Source organism: Rattus norvegicus, chromosome 15 (assembly GCF_036323735.1).
Source record: "Rattus norvegicus strain BN/NHsdMcwi chromosome 15, GRCr8, whole genome shotgun sequence".
NCBI lineage: Eukaryota > Metazoa > Chordata > Mammalia > Rodentia > Muridae > Rattus > Rattus norvegicus.
Window position 1 is genome coordinate 3,257,901 of NC_086033.1, and position 27,421 is coordinate 3,285,321.

Consider the following 27,421-nt stretch of genomic DNA (forward strand, 5'->3'; position numbering starts at 1 on the left):
AGGAGAGATAGGCCATCTTTAACTGCACAGGGAGCTGCACAGGACTGGCAGAAATAAAGATACTCTAAAGGGACACTGGCATCTCTCAATCTGACTCTCTATTGAGACAATGAACGCCAAAAAAATGGGGCTTTCTCCAGGAATCTCATGCTGTGAGAAGGAAAGGAGCTAGAGAAAGAAAGGATTTGTCTCCAGGAAAGCTTTCACACAGCTCTAACAGCTTGTCAGACCACCGTACAGGGCGAGAGGGAAAAGCAGACGCCTTGATCAGACCACACAGATGTGCACATCCCTGGTCTTGTACTTAAACTCCAGGATCCTGAAGACAGATTGGGGACGATTGGGGACGACTGGGTACGGGTCTCTCTGTCCCTCCTTTCAAACAACCACACTGAATAAATCTCCCCTTCCTGCTTTCCATTTTAAGTCCGGCTATTTTAATGGGCTCTGAGAATGGGTGGCCAGACCAGTCAGTCCCCTTCGAGATTGCCTTTGACAACAGATTCTTCTGGGGAATAAATAGCAGGGTTTGTGGTTTATGTATCCAAATGTTTCATCCAAATGTAGAGGAACATATGGAAGTTCATCCCATCCTAGCTCCAATGGTGGGGGACAGCTACCAGGAAACTCCCACAGAGCGGCAAAATCAATCACCTAGAAGGCCCGAGGAATTCTAAAAAACCTGGTGTATGAGCAAGGTAAAGCTGGCCCCAAGAAGCTGAAATCCGAACACACATACGGTTCTTTAACATTTTATGTTATTCTTCTTTACAGAGAGAGAGAGAGAGAGAGAGAGAGAGAGAGAGAGAGAATATGAACATCCACATATGTTCAAGAGCCAGAATCGGGCTGCAGATCTCCTGGAGCTGAAGTCACAGGGATAGAGGGGTCTAGGAACTGAACTAATCTGGGGCTAGGTAAGGGCTCTTAACCCTTGCATCATCATCTCTCTAGCCCCTAAATATTCACATTTGTTGCAGAAATTACCAGAAGAGTAGAGGGCTGAAGACGCTACAGAAGAAAAGTGATGTGTATCTAAAGCATTGTGCTATTTCCTCACAGACGACTGGGGCCGTGCCAGGGCTTTCCTCACAGGGTCTGGCCTGACTGACAAAGCAACTCCGTAAACGAACGATTGTCTCGTTATCTTTCTTGAACATAATACCGAAATATTGACATTTGTTTGCTTGAGACGGGGTCTTGCCGTGTAGCCTGGGCTGCTCTGTGATTCACGGCCGGGCCGCTGGAGTACAAGGATTACAAGCATGGGCCACCCCGCCCGGCTTAATGTTTTAATAAATAAATTATGTTCAGACTGCAAGACTGACTCATCTTTATACAATTAGATCACAGAGTTCCAGACGTGAAGAAAATGCATAAACAGCTATGGGAGAGTGGCTGAAATGCATGAAAGTCGCTCACTTTCTCGTGGTTTTACTTGAAGGCCCTAGTAGATTTTTATCACCCTGACACAAGCTGGAGTTATCTAGGAAGAAGAAACTCAACTGAGAGAACACCTGCAGGCAGGTTGGTAGATCATTTTCTTGATTAATGATTGATGTGAAAGGCCCATGGGGGTAGGGATGCACCCTGAGCAGGCAGTCCTAGGTTGTATGAGAAAGCAAACTAACCAAGCCAGGAGGACGGCCACTAAGCACTGCTTCATAGCCAAGCTTGGGTTCCCCAGAGGCCTGCCCTGCTTGAGTTCCTGTGCTGCCTTCCTTTGATGATGGACTGGGATCTGGGACTGTACACAGAAGTAAGCCCTACCCTCTCTGAGTTGCTTTTACAGTTTTATCGCAGCAATACAGTCCTCTCTGCCTCTCCCTAGGTCCATAGTAATTCTGAAAAAAAACAGCCCTCGCACACTGAACCCAGGCGCTAGGCAGCCCCTGGAGGGGTGAGAAATGTGTTGGTGCACTGTCAAAGCTCTATCACTTCAGCTTATTGGTGGGGTCCCTTCAAAAGCTCAAGGCTCCCCAGGGTCTGACCTGGTCCTGAGCTTCTGTGCTGAGTCTCCCCAGAGGCTCTGTAGAAAGCAACCGGCTGCACTCCAGCTGCTTGAAGCATTGGAGCAAACAAGTTAACCAGAAACATAAAGGGGAAAGTGTAAGGGAGAAGGTCCACAGAGGCAACATCCAGAAGGTTCCTAAAATTGTGGTGGCCGAGCTCAAGGAAGACAAGGGAAGGCCTGAAGCGCCCGTGTCTGCCTGGGAAGAAGACGACGGCACGAGCACAGGCTCCGGCTTTACAGCTGTGAGCCTGGCTGAGGGTTTAGGACGGGCCTCAACAGGCACCCAGGATCTCTAAGCAGACTGGGAAACAGTAGCCAGTCTTGGCAGGAATGTGAAGAAACTGGAGTCCTCAGACACGGTTGGAAATATAAAATGATGCCGCCACGTTATTCCACAGGGTTGCAGTGTCTTAAGGAAGAAGAGACAGAGAAGAAAGAAAACAGAAAAACGGGAGCTTTTACCTCAAAGAAACAAAAAGAAATGGTTTGTTCATACCCAGAAAGTTTCCCCAAATGCCAGGTTCCAATGTGTAAGAGTTTAATGAAGTTTTACAGTAAGAAAACCATAAATCGAGACACTTTCTGAATACATCGGTAGAAACATCAGGAAAGCTGGGAGATCAGCTACAGGCCTCAGGTGATGTCTGCAGGGGTCGGTTTGTACATTCCAAAAGGTTTACCTAACGGCCACAGAGATATTAGGTCACACGGAGAGGAAGACAATAAGTGGTTATTAAGTGTGTTAAAGATAGCCCAAGATAATTTGGCCTGGCAGTGTTCCATCGTCCCCACATCACTAAAGTTCTAATGAGTCAGTCAGCTTTTGTTGTCAGCTTCTTTCCAGGAATTTTTGTTCACAAAGTAACATAAAATTATCCTATGAAGCTGTATCCTTTCCTAAGAAAAACAAACATATGGCAACACAAAAATGTGCACACGGATGCTTACAGTAGCCAGAGCGAAAATAACCCGTATAGCTGGGTAAACGAAATGTATCTACACACCCAAAATGTATCCAACTACAAGGAATGAAATGCCATGACTTCAAACGACCTGGGTGAACTTGCAAAACATTTTACTCTCTGAAAGGATTGAGGTTCACACAGGAGAGGCCTGCTGCTGTTTTTGTCTTCTATGAAATTTCTGTTGCCAAGGAAGACAGGATTACAGTTCCCTCTAACAGATTGAGATGGCACGGTGTACTCTTGGTCATCAAAAATCCTTGTGTAGCAGTTTTTAGTTGGTGAATATTCACAATGTGGGGGAAGCATGGCACATACTATATAATCTCCACTACCCAAGTGTATGTACACTTGCGGGATCTAGAACGACACATCGAGCTGAGCTGCTTATGCCTGGGTGACTTTGTTCTTGCCTTCTTGTGTTTTGTTTCCCGTAATGTACATATTAAAAAAAAAATAAGTGAAAGCTTTTTTTTAAAAACTTAAAAGAAAAAAGTTCACATGGGACTAAAATTACATGCTTGTGCTCATGACACAACAGAGTAAGCACACACATTTAATCCCAGCACTCAGGAGGCAAAGGCAGGATGATCTCGGAGTTCGAGGCCACCATGGTCTACAGAGCTAGTATCAGGGCAGCCAGCGCTACAAAGAGAAGCTCTGTCCCGAAAAGGAAACAAAGCAAGAATTCAGAGGCAAAAGAAACAGATTTCACAGTTACCAAAGGATGGTTTGGGATGCACAATAAATAGAAAGTGAGTGGCTGCTAACAGCTATGATGTTTCATTTTCAAGTTGATAAAAATGTTTTACAATTGTACTGCAGTGCTAGCTATTCAACCCTGTGAGTATAAACTGATGTCTGCTTTAAAGTTACTTTGTACTGTATCACTGGTATCTTTAAAACAGTTAAAACAAACAGACAAATTGGTGTTTACAAAATGCTAAACTCAAGCACTGCTGCATGAGGTTTCCACTCAAAGCATTATTAAATGAGGCTTGGATGGTTAAGTGCTTACTAGCTACACAAGCATGAGGACCTCAGAACCAAAAGGGCTGGCAAGATGGCTCAGTGGGTTAAGGTCCTCGCTTCTAAGTCTGACGACCTAAGTAAGTTCAACATTCAGAATTCCTACCGTAAAAGGACAGTGCCAATTCCCATATTCTAACCATGGTACATGTGATTACACACACACACACTTACATGGAGGTTTAAGTCCAGGAGGGAAATCACATAAAAGGTGGGTGTTGTGGCCCACCTCTAGATGCCCCAACACTGGGAGACAAAGACATGAGGATCCTGAGGGCTCGCTGACCAATCTAATCATAATAAGCTGCAGACTCTGTGAGGGACCCTGTTTCAAAAGATTAGATGGAGAGAGATAGAAAAAGACATTTAATATCCACCTTGGATCTACACACGCACACACGAACGCACGCACATGTGTGCGCAAATTAAAGAGTTCGAAATCAAATGTACTATTCACCAAAACAGTCCAGGCCATAAAGCTAGTCTTTGTAGATATCAAAGGACTAAATGATAATATAATGAAATGAAATTGTAATTCTAGCCTAGGTCACATGGTAAAATCATGACTCAAAGTAATCATACCAACACCACCAAAAACTTGAAGGACTGGTGAGATGGCTCAGCAGGTAGAGACGTTTGCCGTTAAGGCTACCGACCTGGATTTCATCCCAAAGACTCATATGGTGAAGGAGAGAAGCAAATCTTCCCAACTGTCCTCTACCTCTCACCCACAATGTGGTATTCACACTATACACCTACACACACACACACACACACACACAAATAAATGTAACAGTGATACAAATCAATCATTGTGTCACACAACTCTAGTTCCAGCACTCAACAGGGCTGTGAGACAAGAGGTTCTCAAATTATGAGTCAGACCTGGTCTGCCACAGCAAGTCTCAGACTAGTCAGTGCTACACACACACACACACACACACACACACACACACACACACACACACACACTGTCTCAAATGAATGAGACAGAAGGGCAGGGACAGAGGGAGAGAGACTGAAAATAACGAGGAGGCTGGAGATGGGTCAGCAGTTAGAAGCACCTATTTCCAGGGGACTTAGGTTCGATTCACAGCACCCACCCGACAGCTTGCAACCATCTGTAATTCCACTTCAAAGGAATCTGACACCCTTTTCTGGCCTCGAGCACATAGTCTGTGCAGATGTACATGCAAGCAAAACACCCATACAGGAAAAAAAAATAAATTCTGTTGAATTAACAGGAAATAAAAATTTGACTAGAAAATTCCCAGATGTTAAGACTTAAATAAAAGGCAGAAACGGGAAGATAGCAGCAAGTCTTTTTTTTTTTTGGTTCTTTTTTTCGGAGCTGGGGACCGAACCCAGGGCCTTGCGCTTCCTAAGCAAGCGCTCTACCACTGAGCTAAATCCCCAACCCCTGCAGCAAGTCTTAAAGTAGTCTGCATAGCGAGCTTTAGTAGGCCAGTAGGGATTACACATTGGGACTCTGACTCAGAAACCATGCAAGGGAGTAGGCACTGGAGACACAGCTCGGTGAGACGTAGCCAAGGCCCTAGGTTTGATTCCTCATTCCATAGGGAAAAATAACGGGGGAAAGGGGGGACATTTCACAGATTGCCTCTGACCTAGGGACTCACTCTAGCCAGAGAAGTGTGATGGTGCGCCCGTACTCACGGAGTCCATTGGTCTGGCCATGTTCCTACCATCCTGAAGCGTCTGAGCAGACAGAATGGTGGGATGGTTGAAGACACAGTTGCAGGGCAACTGGGTAACACTACTCAGGAATGACGGTGCAGGGGTCGGTCTCCAGAAGGCAGTATACACTCTGAATCAATGTCCAATACACGGTATGGTTTCCTCACACAGCCAGGACTCACAGGCCCCGTTATCAAGCGGTAAGAAAGGAATGATTCTACTTACTGTGACCCCTAATGACCCACTAGGAAATTGTTGGACTCCAGTCCTGCAACCTTATCTGATGGCCTAGAATTTTGGTTCCCAAATGGGGATTGATTCTCCCTAAAGACACACACACACACACACACACACACACACACACACACACACACACACAACATTCCACATAACTGAAAGCTCAGACTTCTGGCCACTTTGGGTTTCTGATGCCCTTAAGCCAAAAGGCTAAAAATGGAAAAACAGTATTAGGGGGAAGTGACTGATCCAGATTGCCAAGGGGAAACTGGATTGCTTCTCCACAATTAGATAAGAAGTAGAGAACAGAAGATCCCTTAGGGAGTACGTCTCTCGGTGTTACCATGTGTGTCCAGGCGGGACGACAAAGCACACAGACCCTTCAGGAATGAAGTTATGGGTCACTCCTCCAGGAAAGCACCAAGACCTGCTAAGTGCTTTCTGAGGGTGGAGAAAATACAGACTGGGTAGTAAAGGAAGTTATAAATACCAGTTAAGGTCATGTGACCAGTTGTAGAAACATGGAATGTAAGTGACATGAATATGTCTACCCTGTTTCATTAAGAATGTATCTGCATATGTATTTATACACATTATGCAATGTTCGTATTTCTCTATTGCTTTATGATGTAACATGAAATCAATTCATATATTAGTGGTTATCACATTTATAAGACACTAAAACCCTAAGCATTCCTCAAAGGATATTGCTACCAGTTCTGAAATATAATGTGTTTCGGTTGTATGTGGAACTGTCATGTCATGTTAAGTGGACGAGGTTATCGTTTAAGGGGATTGACTATGTGTCAGGTTGACAGGAGTGCGCTTAGTTGTCAACTTAACTGTATCTGGAGTCACCTGAGACCTAAGTATCTGGGCACACCTGTGAGATTTTCTTGATTGGATATAAATCTGGACCACCTTTGGGTGGCAGCCCACCTGAAAGGACATGGAAGAAGGACTTTTGCCCTCACTTTCCCTGCCAAGTTCCCATCCTACTCTAAGGCATTCATTCCCTGGTTCACTTCAAGAGTCCAACAGAGACCAAAGACCAGCTGAGACACCCAGCTTTGTATACTGCATACTTAACTAGCAGAATCTTGGGCTTTGCACAGAGTTGGAAGCGACTGCTGGACTATCCACACAGACCACGCCCTGTAAGCCAGTCATGATAAATCCCCTTCAATTTAAATCATCAGTTTTACTGCTCCAGAGAGCCCTGACTAATACACTGCCACATTTACACAAAGGCGTGGGACAGTGTTCTGAATGAAGGAATAGAGAAAGGTGGTAGACCCACTGCCTACGTGTGCAAAGCCTGGGTACTCTCTTAGCAGGACAGAAAGGAAGACAGAAGAAAAACAGGATGTCCCTGGGTAGTTTTGTTCATCACAGCCAAAAAACTGCAATCAACATAAAGACTGCATTTGCTACCTACAAACGATGGGACATTTCTCAGGAACGAAGAGGGATAAGCTACTGACACACCAAAATGGGTGAGCCTCAAAGTTATCACCATAAACAAAACCCAAGTAGCCCTTAGTGTACAAGACTCTTTATACGAAGTTACAGAACGGGCGAATTAATCATTGCTAACGGAAGAATGAACGTAGCTGTCTGGGCGGAGAAGGATTAACTGAAAGGAGGTAAAAGGGAACTTCCCCAAAACTGTCCTGTAACTAAAGCTGAGTGGCTGAGTGTTGTTTGCACAGACAACTATGCTGTCAACATTGAGCTACACAGGGATGCAGCTCACTGGTGTAGTCTGTGTGATAAGAGGTTCAGTCTCCAGCACTGAGAAAAAATGCTAATGTAGGCTCAATGGTTTTACAGTATATGTACTGTATATATACAGAAAAAATATAAACCTTGGCTTTGTAGCCCCCCATTTGTGCACTAATTCTTGTCTCTGGTTTCATGTTCTAGAATGGTCTGTCTCTCACCAGCACTATCTGCTTTTTAAATTTCCTATTGGGAAATTCTTTTCAGCATACTGACTTGTTGAAGTCTCAACCGGAAGCTCCCAAAATCTTCCTTCCCGACTTCTCTAATAGTTCCCTGCTCTCCTCACAGTAAATCAGTTCTGAAAAGAAGTGAATGCTTCACTAAATAGCAAGTTCCCCTGAGCTAGATAAAACTGTTTTTGTACAGTTATTTATTTATTCTCTGTGTGTGTGTGTGTGTGTGTGTGTGCGCGCACGTGTGCTACTTGAGTGGGTGTCAGAGGACAGCATGTAGGAACAGGCTCTCTCCTTCCACCATGCGAGCTTCTTTTTAAATCTTCACAATGTAACAATAATAGGGAAGCTGTTGTTGTTGTTGTTGTTATTATTATTACTATCTCTGCTTAACAGACTTGGAAAGAATGCCTAGGGAAAAAAATTCAGCGAGATTACATAACCTCTCAAAAATCAGAGAGCAAATACCTGATTCTAAACTTCACATAACGTGCTTTCTTGTTCAATATACTACACTGAGATGCTCAGAACTCTTTTAATATAAAAATGTTTGGCCAGAGAGAAGCATCCAGATATAGACGAAATAGGGGCATAGCCTTATTTCAAATAACATTTCAACTAAAGCTCCCATGACAATATGATTACACTGTATACATGAGGTGGCCAATCAGATCATTTACTCTCCAAATGGACCACTTTCAAGGATTAAAAACAAAAAACAAACAACAAAAAAAAAGACCTAAACAGTGATTATGTCAAGCTAATAGACATCATCCAGCACTTGCTCTGGGCGACTGGGAAATGCGGTCACCTGGTTGGTTTATAAGATGGCTTCATTCATGTTCTACTGCAGCATTTTTTAAAAGCAACAACCAGAAATAAAGAAAGGCATGGCTGCTGGACAAACGCAGCAGGAAAGGGTTAACACTTGGACAGTCGACCATCATTTGGTTCCAGGTTTACCCTTGACAGTTCTGCTTAATGGAGCAATTCTCTGGCTGGAAGGATTGGGAGTTAAAAAACCTTGTGTGTTTTCTCAAACAAAGATGACCTATTTATAAATATGAGCATTAACAGCTGACAACACTGCACATAAGAAACGGTTCCTATTTCAGTTTTCCAAGACAGTCACTGATCAGGAAATCTCACGACATAAAAGTTTATATAGCAATTTGAATTTTTAAATTATCTAAAAAGAAAGGAAGGAAGGAAGGAAGGAAGGAAGGAAAAAGGAAAACTCGCAGGTCCTAAAGAGTTTGAAAATTCTGCTTAACTGCTTCAAAGAAAACAGCTCAACTAAAATAGCTCTTAACCCTACTTCTGTCTCCATATAATGTTTTCCGTCTGAGTGGTTTGGAGGATTCTACTGGATGCACCTCAAAAGTCCTGAGCCTTAAAAAGAAAAATACCCCAGGACCCCACCCACAGGCCACAAGAACTTTCCCGTGTGGGCTTAACCCACAGCAGCAGCAGCTCGAGCATGATGATGATGATGATGATGGACACAGTCACACTCAGGAGTCCCAAAATAATCTCCGCCAAACCTGGCCATAAGACTGCACAGCAAATACCCTCGCTACTCCCAACAGGGTTCCCAGTGTAAACAATCCCAAACCAGACTGAGCACAAGGTTAGGAAGATGAGGCAATGTTTAACCAAGAGATTTTTAAAGTATTGTTCAGTTACAAAGTACACCAAATTGTAGTGAAAGATCTACATTGTCTCAGACTCTACTCCTGCCTAACAAGAATGTATCACTTCATTCCCATTCGGGAAACAATTTCCACACAGGGAAGAAAAGCATTCCAACACTGTCTAAATTTCCTAAACTTAACTTACGCTTTAACTTTCCTATTGAAACAATTAAAAGTGACAAAAACAGGGGTTGGGGATTTAGCTCAGTGGTAGAGCACTTGCCTAGGAAGCGCAAGGCCCTGGGTTCGGTCCCCAGCTCTGAAAAAAAGAAGAACCAAAAAAAAAAAAAAAAAAAAGTGACAAAAACATTAATTTATCAACTATGCTGTAACATGGCCCAAGTGAAGCTCACTTAGAACCTGATACACATAACGAGGGATAAAAGTAGTTCTCCAAAAATAACCAATTTTGTAAGCCAAAAATTTAGCTTCCTCATCACTAACAACAAGTAGAACAAAATACTAATTATGATAGTCAGACTACCTCTAGCCAAATCATTCAAGACCTTAATCTTGAAAAAATAATTAATAGTCTAATTGAAATAATTAGAAAGTCTTAAGAATTAACTGGTACACTAAAAACGGCATAGCCCAGCTTAAGTTAGCTATCTCAAAATCTAGGCTCTGGTTCAATATGTAACAATTTATGTGAACTTGAGCAAATTATACTACTACTGCTCTTTAGTGTCTTCGACTGTAAAATGAGGCAAATATACAGGTAAGTTTGTTCCCTGTTTATAAAGTGAAGCTTTAAACATGTCTTTTCAAGTGACATCATTTCCTAGGGAGGAAAAAGGCTTTTAAGATAAACACTAGGTTCCACTCAGAAAATGTCTTGAAATTTAAAAGCACTGTACAGATAGTGGGACACACCTATAATCTCGGCACTTAGATCAAAGCAAAAGGATACCAATTTTGAGGACAGCCAGGGAGGGCTACTGTAGCAAGTTCTAAGCTACCTAGTCTAACAGTGAGACCCGGTCTCAAAATATCAAAATCAAAATAAAGTTTTAAGGTTCAATTTCCTAGTAACACAGCAGTGAGGCATCTCATTAAACAGATGCCAGTGGCAGAAAGGAATCAGAAAAGAGCCTCAATTAGATTCTAGGTGTGTCTGGTTTCTAATCCTATATTCTTTGGTAATCATTGCAAAGTCACACGTTGCTATATTTAGCAACAATTATTTTAGGTGTGGGGTAATGGCATGGACACAGGACATGGGATCACCAGAAGAGGGTATTAAGACTCAGCTTTTGGGTTACTGTTAGGCTGGGCAGTGCAGGGGAACACGCCTGACATGCTGACTGATAAAGACAATGACGTGATTGCAGTAGCTGCAGTCCTCCCTGGGCACTTTCAAAACTGTCAAACTTCGCCTTCCTCATCCTCCCTGCCGACACTTGGTATGAACCAAGCCACCAGAAAGAGGAAAGCAAAATAGTTCCTACAGATGTCTCACATCTATACATTTTGTAAGTTTTTGACCACTGAAATACATTTTTTTCCAGAAAATTTAGTGTACTGTTTCTACAAAGGTATCAAGATCTAGATTTCGATTCCTAACTTTGCTACTAATCGATTTTGTGCTAGGCACTCAACTTTTCTTCAATTTAGTTCCTACAGCAAAGTATGATTTTTTTTTTCCCCAAGCCAAGTCACTGTAACTCAGGGCTTTAACGGACCCTGAAGAAGCAGACAGGAAACGTCACTATCATTTATCCGCCTTTTCAAAATAGACCCAAGGCTGGTATAACTCAGACTTTCGAAAACAACTACTCATTGCTACATTACAAACACATCTCCATGCTACCCATTTGGGCATTTCACCAGTGAGGAGTGGCCTGGCGTAAAATGGGCAATTAAAACCACAGGGAGGGTGTGCTTTTTGGGAACAAGGCCCTGCGTTCAGTTCCCAGGACATTTAAAAAAGTCTTTAGAAAGCACATTTGGCCAGCACACCTAATCCTGTAGGGATGGGAAGGAACATCCGGATGAAAAAAAGGGAAATTAGCCACTACTGTACGGCACTACCCTAATTTACGGTAAAATGCCATTAGCTTTAAAAGATAGATGTATATGCTGCAATGTCATTTACCGAAGAGGCCATATGGGTCTCCATATGTCCACACCTGGCTTTCTCCTGCATAACGAATTCGTCCACCTTACTACATCATTATAAATGTAAGAGAAAAGGCATCATCCTGGATCTGCACCACTGTGTCCTATCATACCTGAGGAAAATGTTCTAATTTAGTAACAGAATTACCACAAAAAGCAATTAAATTACTAGAACTTAGGTCCTTTAAAGCTCATGGCCCCAAATTACTTCTCTTCAAATCTGTGCTGGGGCCTCCCTTTCTTTTGGAAAATAAAAGCCAAGAACTGTTTTTAAAAAGGCATTCCAAAACACTGGGTAAATGAGGAAACTTACTTTTTTTTATAAACAGTCACATTTACATAAGCATTCGGTAGAAGCTAAATAAAGTGGGCAAGGCCACTTAAGATATAACCACTTGCTCCCCACCATCGCCACAACCCAAAAAAGAGGAACACTCACACCCTGGACCTGTGATTGGGTGAGTCTGTTTTCATTCTATCAAAATCGATATCACTTGTGACGCTAATATAAAAGTGGGCAGACATATGGTACCTTCGAGAACCAAAGTACTAATTCCAGTCATAGGCAAACATTTTAGGGACACACAATTTCACAACTTGGGAACAATCTACGTGAGAGGTGCCAACTTTACAAATCTGCTCATGGCTAACCATGAAGTTCTGTCAGAAGTCATGACACAGAGGAATGGGCACACACTGTACAGGGCACATTCCCTTGGGGCCGGGATCATCCCACAGTGGGTCGATGGGGGCGGGAGGTAGTTTTTCATGAGAATTTCATTACACACACAAGTAAGCCACAGACCCTGGAATCTGAGCAAAGATCACCTCAAGCAAGTGGCAACAAATAGGGCAGCGCCTTGTGCTACAGACCCAAAAACTTCAGAAGAAATCAGAAATGCACCAGTGAGAAGTGTGAGGGGGAACGTCCGACAGAAGAGGGGCCAGCGGCAAAGGGAGGCTCTAGACTTAGGGAAGAGGCAATAGTTCTCCCTGAATCTGCAAGCTCACGCCCAGCCGGGTCATAGCTGAGGCGGCCGCCCTCTGCTTACCTGGTGGACGTCATGACTTCACCTACCGGTCCCGCACCGCAGCGCCCCGCGCCCGATGTCCGATGCTCAGCGTCTGTCTGGGTAGCAGTAGGTACCACAGCAACTGCTCCCCAGCTCTGGCACTCAGCGACGGAGAGCGCGTCCTCACACACCCCGCGCGCGGGCGGCCCGGGGCGAGCTGGCCCCATGCACCGATTGGCTGCGGCCAGAGGAGGGCGGACGCCCCGCCCCTGTCGGTCCGCTGTAGCCCCGCCCCCAGGGCTGAGCGCCGAGGCTCGTTGCCCGTAGGGCTCGGTCAGGCTCGCTGCCACGCGGGCTAGCTGACCAGCAAGAGGGCTGGCTAGGGGGCACGGTGGCCATCTTGAGTCCTGGTAACCACCTCCCCTTGCCCTCTCGGCCCCACAGGGCAACAAGGTTGAGTGCCCGCCTCAAAAATGGCCGCGCCGCTGGCAACCGGGTTCGCAGTCACATGGGCACGCTCTACCTCGGCGAGCTCAGGTCCCTTTAACAGTCTGGGGAAAGGGACGCTGTCAGGACAAATCATGGACGCGGTTTAACAGCCCGCAAAACCTCATCTGCAGAGGAAAAGCAGCCACCTGGGAAACCTCAGGCTGGGGAAAACTATAAGCGTGGCAACAGCTGCAAGACGCGCTGAATTACGTTCTTGAACTTCAGAAACACTTAAACAGTTACCTAATATAAATGTATTTGGGGTTCATTAAACTGTGAATTAGAATCTAAGTGAGGCGAGGTCCCGACAACCGGTATTTTTAGTATGTACCCAAGTGATCCACATATGCACTAAATAAAGTTTACATCCTCCGAACCAAACTACCCAATGCCCTATTTTGCCACGCATGTCAGATTACCTTGCTTTCCTCAATACCTGAGCTGTGAAACAAGCATTTAAAGCCACAGTATAAACTTGATGCTCAAGTTTATAGTGAGCTACAGTGAGTGAAGAAGCCGATAATGAATCACTAATAAACTGCAGGAAAACACAGGGGGTGGAATCAGTAAATGCTTTATGCCCCAAATAGCTTTTGCTTATTCCTCCTTTATTCTCTGTGTAATAATATTTACGTTAGCCGAGGACAACATCCAGCGGCATTCATTTACTGAGCACATACAATGGTGATCAATTTCCTTGGTCTGGCATATGTCAGAAACAAGTCCAACACTATCAAGGCATAGATGGGGGAGAGGAAACGAAGGCCTGGCTCAGCCGTAAAGTGTTTGTCTCCTGAGTATGAGGGCCTCACTCAGTTCAATCTTCAGGGCCGCTAAAGGAGGAGGGGAAGGGAGGAAGATAGCTCAGCAATTGAAGCAATAAAAAGTTTGAAGGGACCGGATAAATATATGTGATTTCTCTTGAGGCTCAGTTACTTGAGAAACGTAAACGCAAATATATTACTTAAAGGAACTGAACTTAGATGTGCTTGGTCTTCCAGAGTCCGCTGGGTAAAGGCAAACTGAGGAAGCTGAGGAACCAGCTAGAGGGCAGAGGCCCCATGCACTGATCCACCCCCCAACCCTCTCAACTGCTCTTCCGTCCACTCTATCTAATCTCGGTTTGAAAGGCTGCGGCAAAGCAGACAGTGAGCCCCAAGTAGCTGACTGACTCTAGATAGCAGAACAAAGGAGTGGCCCCACCTACTCATCTTCTCAAGAGACGCTCCAGGCCCAAAACAACAAGTAATGCTCTTAAAAAGCAGCCACTCTGTTTTGAGAGGACAATAAAGTGGAAAAGCACTCCAGAACGTTTTCAGTGGGAAGATAAATGAGTGCATTTCTGGAAAGCCTTTGCCAATGCGTAACAGAAATTTCATTTTTTTGAAGCAATTACTTATTAAAAAGTAGACAACATGGACAAATATTCTATATCCAGTTACAAACTTGATCATTAACAATACCGAAAATGTATTACATAGCAAGGTAATATTTCAATAGTAGAATATTATAGGGCAATCATGAAATGTTTCCATACTTTATCAAAGAAATAGAAAAATGCTCAGAGATATAGAATAAAATTTAAAAAAGCAAAAATGCAGAATATAATCTGTGAAGTTTTAAAAAGCGCGTGTCATATATTCATTTAAAAAAAAAAGAGGGGGCTGGAGAGATGGCTCAGCGGTTAAGAGCACTGACTGCTCTTCCAGAGGTCCTGAGTTCAATTCCCAGCAACCACATGGTGGCTCCCAATCATCTGTAATGAGAACCAATGCCTTCTTCTGGAGTGTCTGAAGACAGCTTCAGTGTACTTACATGTAATAAATAAATTTAAAAAAAAAAAAAAGGACTGGGAAAAACACACCTAACTATCATCACTAGAAAGAAAGTTCACATAAAATTTTCCACATTGATACAGCTTTTAAACTTTCTAACACCCACTGTCTTTTGTGTTTACTGTTTTTATTGTCATATTTATTTATGGGCTGTCCCACACATGCCATGGTGTGCCCATGGAGCACAGAGGACATCTCCAAGAGTTAGCTCTCTCCTACCATGAGTCCTGGTATCGATTTCAGGTTTGTGGCCCAAGCGGGTTTCCTTTTGGAGGTTTTTGGTTTTGTTTGGTTTTCTGGGACGGACTTTCTACCTTGTACCTCCAGCTGTCCTAGAACTCACTATTGTAGCCCAGGCCAACTGGCGTTAAACTCGAATCCTCTGCCGCTGCTTCCCAAAGCCTGAGGTGCACACCTGAGGTACACACCAGGCCACCAACACACCGGCTTTACAGTCATTAGCATTTTTATAATATCAATTATTTTTGTTTTTGAAAGCTGTGCCTAATTTTACGTGCTTGCTACACATAATGTACGTGCACTAGAAGGGGGCAGATAATTTATTTGAGATAGAACCTCCCTCCGTCTCTCAAGCTGGCCTTACATTCATAATTCTCTTGCTCAGTATCCCAAGTGCTGGGATGATAGGCGTATAGCACTATGCCTAGCTCTGTGATGGTAACTTTATTTAATAATAGTGTTGTTGTTGGTGGTGGTGGTGTGTGTGTGTGTGTGTGTGTGTGTGTGTAGTACACACTTGTGTATGTATGTGGGGATGGGGATTAGACTAGACCTAGGACCTCATGATGCTAGACAAATACTCTACCCCTTACCTAGATCCCAATACACTGTCATCTTAAAATGGTTTAAAAAGGCAAAACATCCCTGCTCTTTTTAAAAACTCTATAATCTTAAGAACACAACTAACAAAACTGCCCTTATTTTTAGAGGATCTGGATTTTTTTTTGTAAATGTCTCATTTTTCACGTACGTGAATTTATTTTTAAGATTACTTATTTATTTTATGTTTATGAGTACACTGTCGCTGTCTTCAGACACACCAGAGGAGGGAGGGCATCAGATCCCATCACAGATGGTTGTGAGCCACCATGTGGTTGCTGGGATTTGAACTCAGGACCTCTGAGCCATCTCTCCAGCTCATACATGAACTTTTAAAGACAGGAATAATAACAAAGTATCTATGATTTTCTTGGTTAATCACTTTGTCACGGTAATTAAAAGTAAAAATAGCACTTTGGAGCTGTGCTTGAATAGTCCAGTTGTTATCATGTGGACTATTTCCCACGTGGCTCTTAAAAATGCAGCCCACCAACCTCCTACACACATCCCCTTACTAGGTATTAAAAAGATTGTATTTTCAAAGCAGTTTTATCTTACTTACAAGAGAAAGCATCTTACAACGTGTGTCCTTGCATAAAACGACTTAGTACAAGAGGCAGAGAGAAGCCACCTGGTCTACACAGGGAATTACGAGGCCACCAGAGTTACGGTGAGACCCTGTCTCAAAACAAGCAGTCATACCATAGTATAAGGCACAAAAAATGAGGGAGGGGGCCAGGAACGTGGAGGTGGGGATTCTTTTTCTTTTAATGGTTTATTTGTATCGTTTTTTAATGAGGTGCATGGGTGTTGGGGTAGGGTATGTGCATGTTGAGTGCAGAGGAAACCAGAAGAGGACACAGAATGCCCTGGAGTTAGTTGGTGTTACAGGCAGTTGTGAGTAACCTGACCAATCTGGGGTCCTCTACAGAGCAGAATGAGGTCTTAACCACTGAGCCACAGTTCCGGCACCAAGGAGATGGGTATTTTAATGGTGGGCCTGCCAAAAACTGTCTAACCTTCAACAAATGGTTTGATCATCAGCTTCCTTATCTGTTCTATGTGACAGATCAGATGCACTTCAGTTCTTACTAAAGAAAGAACTGTGTACTTCTGTCCCAATACAAACTGAGTTGTCTGTAACAGCCCTGGCTGTCCTGGAACTCCCTTTGTAGACCAAACTGGTCTCAAACTCACAGAGCTCCACTTGCCTCTCCCTCCTGAGCACTAAGACTAAAAGCATGCGCCACCACATCTGGCTCCTGAGTTGTCTTTTTAAAGAACCAATTAACATTAGTTTTAGTTAGAGAAGATCATTCAGATAAATGCTGGAATATATAGCTATCTCAAGACATGTTACGAGACGTTGACTACTTCTGATTATCTGCACATTCTTAGGTTATATTTCATTTTAATGTTCCATTTTTCAAACAATCTTTATATGGAACCTGACAATTCATTGGAGATTTCGAAGTGTACAATAGCACGTCAAGTGACTGAACCTTAGTAAAACTTTTTAACACAATTTCTCAGGCGTAGTCACACAAGTGTTTAATTTTCAGTGAACTGGTGCTCAGTGAAAACTATTTAAAAGTATACAACACTGCTTCCCAAGCATTCATTAATTCATCAAATATTTACTGAGTGTGGTACACACTTTTAATCCCAGCACTACAGAGGCAGAGGCAATGGGGAGCTCTGTGAGTTCAAGGCCAGCCCTGTCTACATAGAAAGTTTCAGGCCAGTCAGGGCTACAGTGATGTCTTGTCTAAAACACATACACACTATACATATATACCTCAATACACATGCACACACACACGTATGTATGTGTGATTCCCCTCTTCTGTGCTAGACACTAGATATGCAGCAAAGATAAGCGATTCTCCTTTTGTAGGATTTACATTCGGGCTGAAGTGTTACAGATGAAAAACTAAGGAACGAACAAGAACCACCGAACCATCTCTAAGGGAGGCACACAGGGTCTTGTGCTCACAGATAAGCATTAGGGGAACTAGAGCTGTTAAACACACGGGGCTGGTCCTTCAGATGCTATCTATCCATCCAGAGGCTGAGAGTGGATGTGGTTAACAGCCTGGACCTTTGCATTGCACTATCTGTGTGGCCAAGACCACACGGACTCTCCCCCAAGACACTTATCTCTCATGAGCTTGCCGATCTACACAAAGCATCTTTATGGAAAGCGTCACATGTAGTCAATTTATAAAACCATCTTTATGGAAAGCGTCACACATAGTCTATATAAATATATATATATATTTGCTGTGCTTAAATATGCCTAAAATAAACCATTCCAGATCATTCCTGATATTTGAACCAACATGGGCTACGTCGTTGTGCTGAACTGAACTGCCTTCCTGCCTATCACAGATGGTCACTCTGCTGGCCAGGGTGGTATTCAGTGATATACAACCAAGATGTCAACGCAGGGAATGCCTTTGCATTGATTGGATCGTCAAGGACGTTCTCTCTACCGAGGGAGAACTCAGGGGCAAGAACTAGGTGGGGAAGCCCGTTTCCACACAGGGCAAACCTAAAAGATCTCGACCACCACTGTAAGAAAAACAAATAAAAAGAAGGGCATCTGGCCACAGATCTACGAAATACAATGAGTAGACACATGACAGGAAGCCACTGTCATTTAAACAATGGAAAACTGATCTCACGACGGTGCCCGGACTTCATACATTCATACGCGTTGAGTGGAAAAGAGAAGCAGGAAAGCAAAAGCTCAGGAGCTGAGTTCAAGAACTCGGGACATTCGCTCTGCGAGCAAAGATAGGAAGGGCTGTGAAGCAGCTGGGTCCCAGGTCATTTGCTAGAGGACTAGACACTGAGGCTGGAGCTGGAACTCACTGATAAAGACTGGGAGCTTGGGAGATTAGAGTCAAGCCAGGGGCAGAGATCTAGGAAAAGCGATATATTTTCTAATCTGTCTTGAACCATAATGCTTTCTCTCGTTGTTGTTTTAAGATTTCTAAAGTATTTTAAAGATTTTAAGTATTTTGCCCACATCTAAGTGCACTACATGTATGCAGTACCTGTGGAGGCCAGAAGAGGGCCTAAGAAGCCCTGGAACTGTAGCTACAGCCTGCCTATCACAGGGCACCTTGTCTGTAGGTGATGGGAACATAAGCCAGAGCTCTACTAGGGCCGCAAGTGCTCTTAACTATTGAGCCATCTCTCCACCCTTGTTTTCTGTTTTCTACCAACTAAATAAAAATACGTAACTTGACTTGTGCGTGCAGTTTCACTAGGACAACAGCCTGAAGGGGACAATTCTACCTGAGGATCTTCCAGCAGCCTCAGGTATGTAAAATTTACTGCCTTCATTTATACTTCACCCAATGCTGTGAACGTTGCAAGCTCTTTCCCATTGGGATTACGGCAGCCAGCCCTGGCAGGAAACACCTTACTATCATTTTACAGAAGAGAAAAATCAGAAGTTCAAAGTGGCCAAATCATCTATTTGCCTCGTGTCATCCTTCGTAGCCCAGAAATGCAAGCCATGGCAGACTGACTTCCCAACTGGGCTCATTACATGCAGGCTGGAAAACAGTCTTCTTACTGGTGTGAACTCAAGGTCTTCTGACAAGTCTGACAAGTCTGAGACTTTTATAAATACCCAGGTCTCACACACTCTTATCCAGGAGGCAGGAATCCAGTCACACACAGCTTTCTAAGTAGCTACAGCTTAGCACAAAATACCTTCATTGCTTTTCTTAGATCTCGGGTTTTAAATTTCCAACCACAGTCTCATTTCTGTCAGAATGACTCTTTTTTTAATCACAACAAAACAAACTTTTCTTTCCCACCCTCCAAGAACTGAGGCGCCAACAGAGTGCGACAGCATTCATATATAATTCCAGCCATGGGGAAACTGAGGCAAAAGCACATGAAGTCGAGGCACAGCTTAAACTACAGAGTTTGAGGACAGCCTGGAGTAACAAAGAAAAAGAGAAGGGGGAGGAGAAGGGGGAGAGGGTGGGTGTGGGGAAATAGCCAATTTACTGTTAAGCTAAGTAACCTTGGAATTTAGCTTGTTGTGCAAATCAATTTTAACATCAGTAGAATCACTTCATACTAAGATTTTTTTTTCTCCTAAAGACTCGGAAGTGACCACAAATGTTCACAAGGGTTCCACTTGTTACTGATTTCTAAATGCCCCTTAGGTGTGTCCTTTGCTAACCCCTACTGCTTACCACTTTCCACAGGAGAGGAAGGTTGAGTGTGGTCTCTGATACAGAGTGTATTTTTAATCAAAAATGTTCTGAAAAAAATAATCGCATCTACCTTGTTGGTTTTGAAATGATGGGGCTAGAGAGAGAGCTCAGTAGTGAGGCACACTAGCTAATCTTCTTGAGGACCTGTGTTCAAGGGCCAGTACCCACATGGAGGCTTACAACTATTTGTAATTCCAGTCCCACAGGATCCAATAATTTCTTCTGTCCTTCAAGGTCATCAGACATACAGAGACATTCATGGAGGCAGAAAAGCCCATACGTTACCACCACCGCCGCCGCCACCACCACTACCACCATCATCATCACCATCACCACTACCATCATCACCACCACCACCACTACCACCACCACCACCACCATCATCATCATCATCACCATTTTAATTTAAAAATCTTTCTTGAGAGAAATGGCTCAGTGGTTAAACACACACCTGAAAGGCCTAAAACTCCATCTCCAGAGAATCTGATGCCCTCTTCTGGACTGAGGGCACCTGCACCCTCATGCATACAAACCCACCCAGAGGTCCATATAAATTAAAATGAAGTAAAATTTCAAAATAAATAAAAATGAGTAAATAAAAAGTATCCTTCAGCACAAGGGCAACAGAAGCAGGACTGTGAGATCAAAGCAAGCCTGGTCTAGACAAGCAAGACACACACTATATCAGCACAAAGCTGATTGATAAAAAGTTACTTTACAGTGGCGGCCCATGCCTGTGATCTTGGGAGACTGAAGTAAGGTTGTAAGCTTTAGGATACATAGTAAGATTCTTTTCCTTTTCCAGACACTGTTTTACTGTGTACTCCTGGCTGTCCTGAAACTCACTCTGTACTGCGCCTGGCCTCAGACTCAAGAGATCTGCCTACCACTGCCCTGTGCTGGGACTAAAGGTGTTAGCTACAATGCCTGTCAGAGTATATTTGACGTAACAACTTCAGTGCCATCCTGAATTTCTGACCCACCAACTCTTGGAGCTCAACTTTGGAAGAGGAAAGCACATTCTCTGTGAGGACGACATTTTACGTTGTGCTACAATGTGATACAATACGGATAACTCAAACAGTGCACCGCTACAACCCACCCTCTTCTTCCCCTGCTGCCCCTCCTCCAGGGGAAGGTCTCCTCACCTCACTAACTGCTCAGTCAGACCTCACACCCAAGATGCTCCTGCTCAGCCTCCTTAGTGCTGGGAATTAGAAGACTCTGCCAGATAGGTGCCTGCTTCTCTTTTATAAACTACTGGTGATGTAAAACAGACTGATCCGCAATTCAGTCTGAAAAATACGTGAGTCTGTACTCTTTCCTCACAGGGGAGATCCAAACCTAAACCAACCCCTCTAAGATCTTGATATGGGCCCAAAGCTCTTTTCCTTGTACCGTGCTAACAGTCCAAAGGCATTACAACTTATATCCTCCAGAAGTTTCTCACAAACTCACATATCTCAGAACATGTGAAAAGCCAAAAAGGATGTCATAAAAGAATCAGGAAGCTGAGAGGAACTAAGAATGTTTCTCTTTGTCAACTGTATCTTGTTTTCTCTTTCCCTTCCTCATTCACAAATCTATTTCCCCCTTCTAGGTTTTTTTTTCTTACGTTTATAAAGCAGGATAAAAATGAAATTTTAGGATACTTTAAACACTATTTAAAGAATTTTTTCAATCGGACTTTTAAAAATAAGTTGCCTGGGGAAAGCAAAAGACATGGCTCAGCAGTTAAGAGCACTGTTCTTCCAGAGGACCCAGGTTCAATTCCCAGCACCCACACTATGGCTCACAGCCATCTGTAACTCCAGGTCTAGAGTACCCAATGCTTTCTTCTGGCCTCTGTGAGAACCCATACCCATAAGAGGTATGCAGAAATGCATACAGGCAAAACACTCATAAGCATAAAATTTTTAAATAAGCTACCTGAAACTTTAACAGTTCTTTATAGAGGTCACTTTTTGTTTACTGTTTTTCTGTACATTTTGAAACAGTGTCTCCCTACGTAGCTTTAACTGGCCTGGCACTCACAAGTCAGTCTGGTCTCAGCTCATAAAGATCCACTTGCCTCTGTGCCCTGACTGCTGGGTTAAAATATGAACTCTCACTCCTGCCACTGCTTTTTTTATTTATTTTCATTTTATTTCTTTTACTGTGTGTATAGACTCATAGGTGCCATAGCACATGTATGAAGGTCAGAGGACAATGTGTTTGGAGTTGGTGTTCTCTGTCCATCATGTAGGTCTCAGAGAATGAACTCAGGTCGTCAGGCTTAGTGACAAACACCTTTACATGCTAAGCTATTTCACCAGTCCTGTTTGTTTGTTTGTTTGTTTGTTTGTTTTTAAGGCAGGTGTTGCTATGTAGCCCAGGTTGATTTAAAAATTCAATCCTCCTGCCTCAGCTTTCTGAGTGCTAGGGACTCACCACTACTGAAGCTGAAAGTTCTTTCCTTTAATTGGCTGAAGGTTATTTGTTACAATGGCCATTTCTAAAGCAAAAGAGTCTCATCTCTGCTGTTCTGATAGGGTTTTAAGCTATTAACAGTATTAACCGATTATTAGCTCCTTAGAAGATTACTAGTAATTGCTCCCTGTGTAAGGCAGGAGCGCTGGCTAAAGCAAAGGCCTCTTTAACGTTCTAATCCTCTACCTCACCGTTGACGGTTGTTTTAGATCTCAAAATTGTGGGTAATTGATAAAAACACTATAATAAGACATAGGACAGGTTAAGTCCTAGTCCTGAAATTCAATGTATGATTACAGGCACGAACTCTCTGAACTGGGGTAAAGGTTATCTTTTATGCTCTATGTGTTGCACAAGCGTGCCCACGTGTGTGGACACCATGTATTCGCTGATGCCCAAGGAGGCACCTGATGCAGGTGCCGGCAACCAAAGTAGGCGCCTCTGAAGGAGCAGCAGGCATTTGTAAGTGCTGAGCCATTTCTCCGGCCTCCATCCTCCATTACCGTAATAACTAATAACACTAAAAAGATAACACTCAAACGCTTAGAATCAAGGAAAAGCACAAAATCTGTGAAGCAAGCTTAAACTCATCAGAAACTATTCTCTTACCTGGGACACTTTAACTAGGAAGTGCAAGCAACACTGGCTTTCGCAATTATTACTTAGAAAACAGAAGCTGCTTAAAATTCAAACCCGGTGAGTTCAGCCAGGTAAGACACACCACCAAGTGTATGCCACAGAGAATATTTACTCCTGGGTGGAAACACCACATCTGCAGAGCCGAGACGGCTCGGCAGAGGAAGGCATGTGCCAAGCACCACAACTGGGCTCAGTCTCCAGGAGCCAGAAGGTAGGAGAACCGATTTCCATCGAGCTGTCCTTCGACCTCAGCAAACGTGAGATGCGGCACACAGGGGTACGCGTGTTTAAATGTAAGACAAAAACAAATCAGAAAAATAATTAAACTCCATGTGTGAAGAAGGAAAGAAACTGGAAAGTTAAAAGTTTAAACCTGATGACAACACACAATCGTTAGCAGTGTGTGCGCCTACTGCGTACAGAATTCACTGGAAGAGCTTTCAATTCGTAGATCTGCACTGTAACATGAACAGCAAGGAAGGATGAGTCAGGGCCTGAGTGTGAGATGAGCCCCACCACGAAATCTTCTTTGTTTGTTTTGGGGTGGGGGTGGGGGGTTCCAGATAGTTTTTCTGTGTAGCCTTGGAAGCCCTGGAACTCAATCTGTAGACCAGGCTTGCATGGAGGAACTATTGACCCTTGGGTTTATTCCTCAACTAAGGGCACCTCAGATGATGTCAGAAGTATCAATAAGAAAATGTAAGCTGAAAGTAATTATCATTTTCTTTTTTTTAAAGACACACCAGAAGAGGGCATCAGATCCCATTACAGATGGTTGTAAGCCACCATGTGGTTGCTGGGAATTGAACCCAGGGCCTCTGGAAGAGCAGCCAGTGCTGTAGTCAGTGCTCTAACCACTGAGCAATCACTCCAGTCTACTATCATTTCCTTTAAACGTGTTATTTTCATCTAAAACAAAAATCCAAAGAAAACCGATGTTTCATTTGTTTCAGAGAATATTACAATGGGAAGTTAAAAGTTGTGGGATCAAATCTCACCTCTGATATTTAATAACTAGTAAACTAGCTATTTTTCCCTGGAGAAATAAACCTCTTTGGACTTCGAGTCTCACAACAGTGTGAAACAAACACTAGACTCGATCTTTGTCAGTACCTCGCCAAGCACTAACGATCTGGAGTCTAAAACATGTCTGCGGAGTTTCCAATAGAACTATATGCAACTCTGAGTCACCATTTCCAAACTTCTCTGGCTCATCCTCAGGTCCGCGAATGCTCTCACAACCAAAGCCAAGATGTGCAGGAAGTCCCAGCTTTAGGAGGGAACACTTACAACTGCCCTAGGAATTTGCACCCAGCCCTCTCCTACCCTTCTCCCGAATCCCATTCCCTCCAGCCTTTCCGAGCAGTCCTTGGGGAGTTGGGCTGAGAGAATCTGTGGCAGTCTAATTTCAAGAAGCAGCCTCATGCCCAAAGAGAGGCATGTAACTTCTTCCCAGCACATGGAAGGCGGTTTTACAGGGACTCTCGTGAACGCAAGGCCAGCCTGGTCTCCTAAGAACTTACAGGCAAGCCAGGGAAACACAGTAAGGACTCTCATTTGAAGGAAAATTTTCAAAAAAAAAACCAAGATTTTGGCCAAGAAGGAAACAATTAAATACCTTTTCATCTGACTTGAGATTTACAAGACACCATCAAGTCTTCTCCAGAACGCAGGCAAGCTTCACAAAGAACTGTGGTCAAAGGGGTCAGGTGTGTGTGAAGGGATGCTGCACTGTCAGGGATCCTTGTCTGGAAGCACAGAAATGTACTTCTCTACAAAGCATCCTTCAGCAAGGGTAGTGGTATACCCCTGACATCCAGCACCTGGGAGGCTGAGGAAGGAGTATCCCTGAAAATTCAAGCCACCCTGGGCCATATTGGGTGCTCAAGACTACCCTGGGCTACCTGGGAAGCTCCTGTCTCAATACATACATACATACATACATACATACATACATACATACATACATGCATGCATGCATGCATGGTTGGAGCCCAATCCAGGACCCATATAATAGAAGAGAACTGATTCCCACAAGTTATCCTCTGACCTCCACACATGTGCTATAGCATACAAGCCCTTACACACACACACACACACACACACACACATACACACACACACACACTCACACACACAGTCTGCCTCTCTCTCTCCCTCTCTCTCTCTCTCTCTCATCCAAAGTCCACCGAATCACCTATAAAACCTATTCCCCTATCCACCCATTAAAAAAGACAAATCATCAGTGGTAGAGCACTTGCCTAGCAAGCGCAAGGCCCTGGGTTCGGTCCCCAGCTCCAAAAAAAAGAAAAAGAAAAAAAAAAAAAAAAAAAAAGACAAATCATTTCCTTCGTGTTACTTAAAACACTATTTGATTCTAAACACTTAGTACTTACTGAAGGTAATAACAGACCTGTGCTTTATGACAGCAGCTCTAATCTAAACAGTGCAATTATATACATTTACATGAGGGTTAAGTAGCAGACAAGTCCAGGTGGAATTTGTTAGTGTACGCTTTGAGGGGCCTTCACATGCTATCCCAACCAATGCATTGTGAGTGTGTCAAAACAGAGACTTAGTCACGGTAGAAGGCTGCCTTACCTTTTGACATAACAGCTTAAACTTCAACCGTACTAAGAACTAAAATTGATTAAGATCTCAGCTGTGCTGAGGAAAAACAATCTTGAAAACTTGTTTTAAAAGGACTTAAGACTTCTTCGGTCATGGCTCTAAGCCAAGAAGACTCTGCTCAAACCTCTAATGTGGTTAACTTCAAAGACAGCACATGGGCACTGCTTATTTGTCAAAGCCATGATTTTCTTGTATTTCAATGCCATGGTTGTTTAGCCCAGATCTGGGCTCGGGGTGTGAAATGTTTATTTTGCTATATATTGTCAAGCTTAAAGAAATTTGAGAAAACTTTAGACATCTGTATTAATCCCTTTATAATATTCTATTTGCAAGTGACCCCTTCTGGATGAATTATTAAACCCAATTTTTTTTTAATTAAAATACTTGCTCTTGGGGTTGGGGATTTAGCTCAGTGGTAGAGCGCTTGCCTAGCAAGTGCAAGGCCCTGGGTTCAGTCCCCAGCTCCGGAAAAAAAAAAAAAAAAAGAAAAGAAAAAAAAAAATACTTGCTCTTGCTCTAGCCTTCCCTTCCCCCCCCCCATTCCCTTCCCCCCTCTCTCTCCACTTATTCATGGCCAGCCTCTACTTCTCTACTCCCCCTCTCTGTCTCTCTGTCTCTCTCTCCCTGTCTCTCTCTCGCTCCCTCTGCCTTTCTCTGCCTCTACTACCCTCTTAACTCCCCTCTCCATGCCCTGAATAAACTCTGTTCTATACTAAAAAATAAATAAATAAATAAAATACTTATAAATTTCCTTAAAAGGCCCACCCTGCATTGTTCACTGGCTGCATTACATAGCACCCTGGAAATCTAGGGCTGTGTCACTGACCCTCACTACCCTGCAAACTGCCTCGCCGGCCACCATCTCAACAGATAACTCAAATATTGTACCTAAAGTCACTCTTTCAGAAAATCCACTCCTCTACCAAGCAAGCAGCTCTTGTATGTGTATGAAAGACAGAAAGACAGAAAGACAGAAAGACAGAAAGACAGAAAGACAGAAAGACAGAAAGACAGAAAGACAGACAGACAGACAGACAGACAGACAGACAGACAGACAGAAAGAAAGAAAGAAAGAAGGAAAGAAGGAAAGAAAACACTGATCATTGGGCTTTAATAAAGTTGCTGTCTGTATAGGAGACAGACATAGGTGGGTGTGGAGGGAATTTTCTCTCTGGACAACTGCAGCCAACAGCCCATTAGTCTCAAATAAACCAGGAGTTCAATCTAGAAATGAATTCCTTAGCTATAATGTCTTCTAGTATTAGACTGATTTTATACATCAGTTTATTTCATGTAGCAAAGATAAAAGGTCATGGAACCATAAAGTCATTTATGCCAAAGAGGTAAGAATTTGAAACTAATACAAGAATCCATTCCCTGTCACTAAATGCTACAAGCAAAAGCTTAAATGCTGTTTTTATTTAATTATTTGTTTGTAAGTTACCAGTATGTAGCCCTGGCTTACCCTGAGCTCAGTACCTGCAACCAACATAACAGAACCAACTCCTAAAACTTATCCTCTGACATCTACACACAATGTGGGGGCGGGGA

At 43.3% G+C, this 27,421-nt stretch overlaps 1 protein-coding gene across 2 annotated transcripts in view; it reads right to left on the bottom strand.

Annotated features, from left to right (window-relative positions):
- Positions 1-27,421, bottom strand: part of Adk (adenosine kinase) — a 383,203-nt gene that overhangs the window by 345,358 nt on the left and 10,424 nt on the right. The window contains exon 1 of one of the 2 annotated variants that reach the window (XM_006251631.3): positions 12,763-13,144. The exons of the other annotated variant lie outside the window; for it this stretch is intronic. Coding sequence (XP_006251693.1) covers positions 12,763-12,950 — 188 coding nt within the window. The 5' untranslated portion in view covers positions 12,951-13,144. Of the gene's footprint in view, positions 1-12,762; positions 13,145-27,421 lie in introns of those variants that run through there. 2 annotated transcript variants of the gene reach the window in all.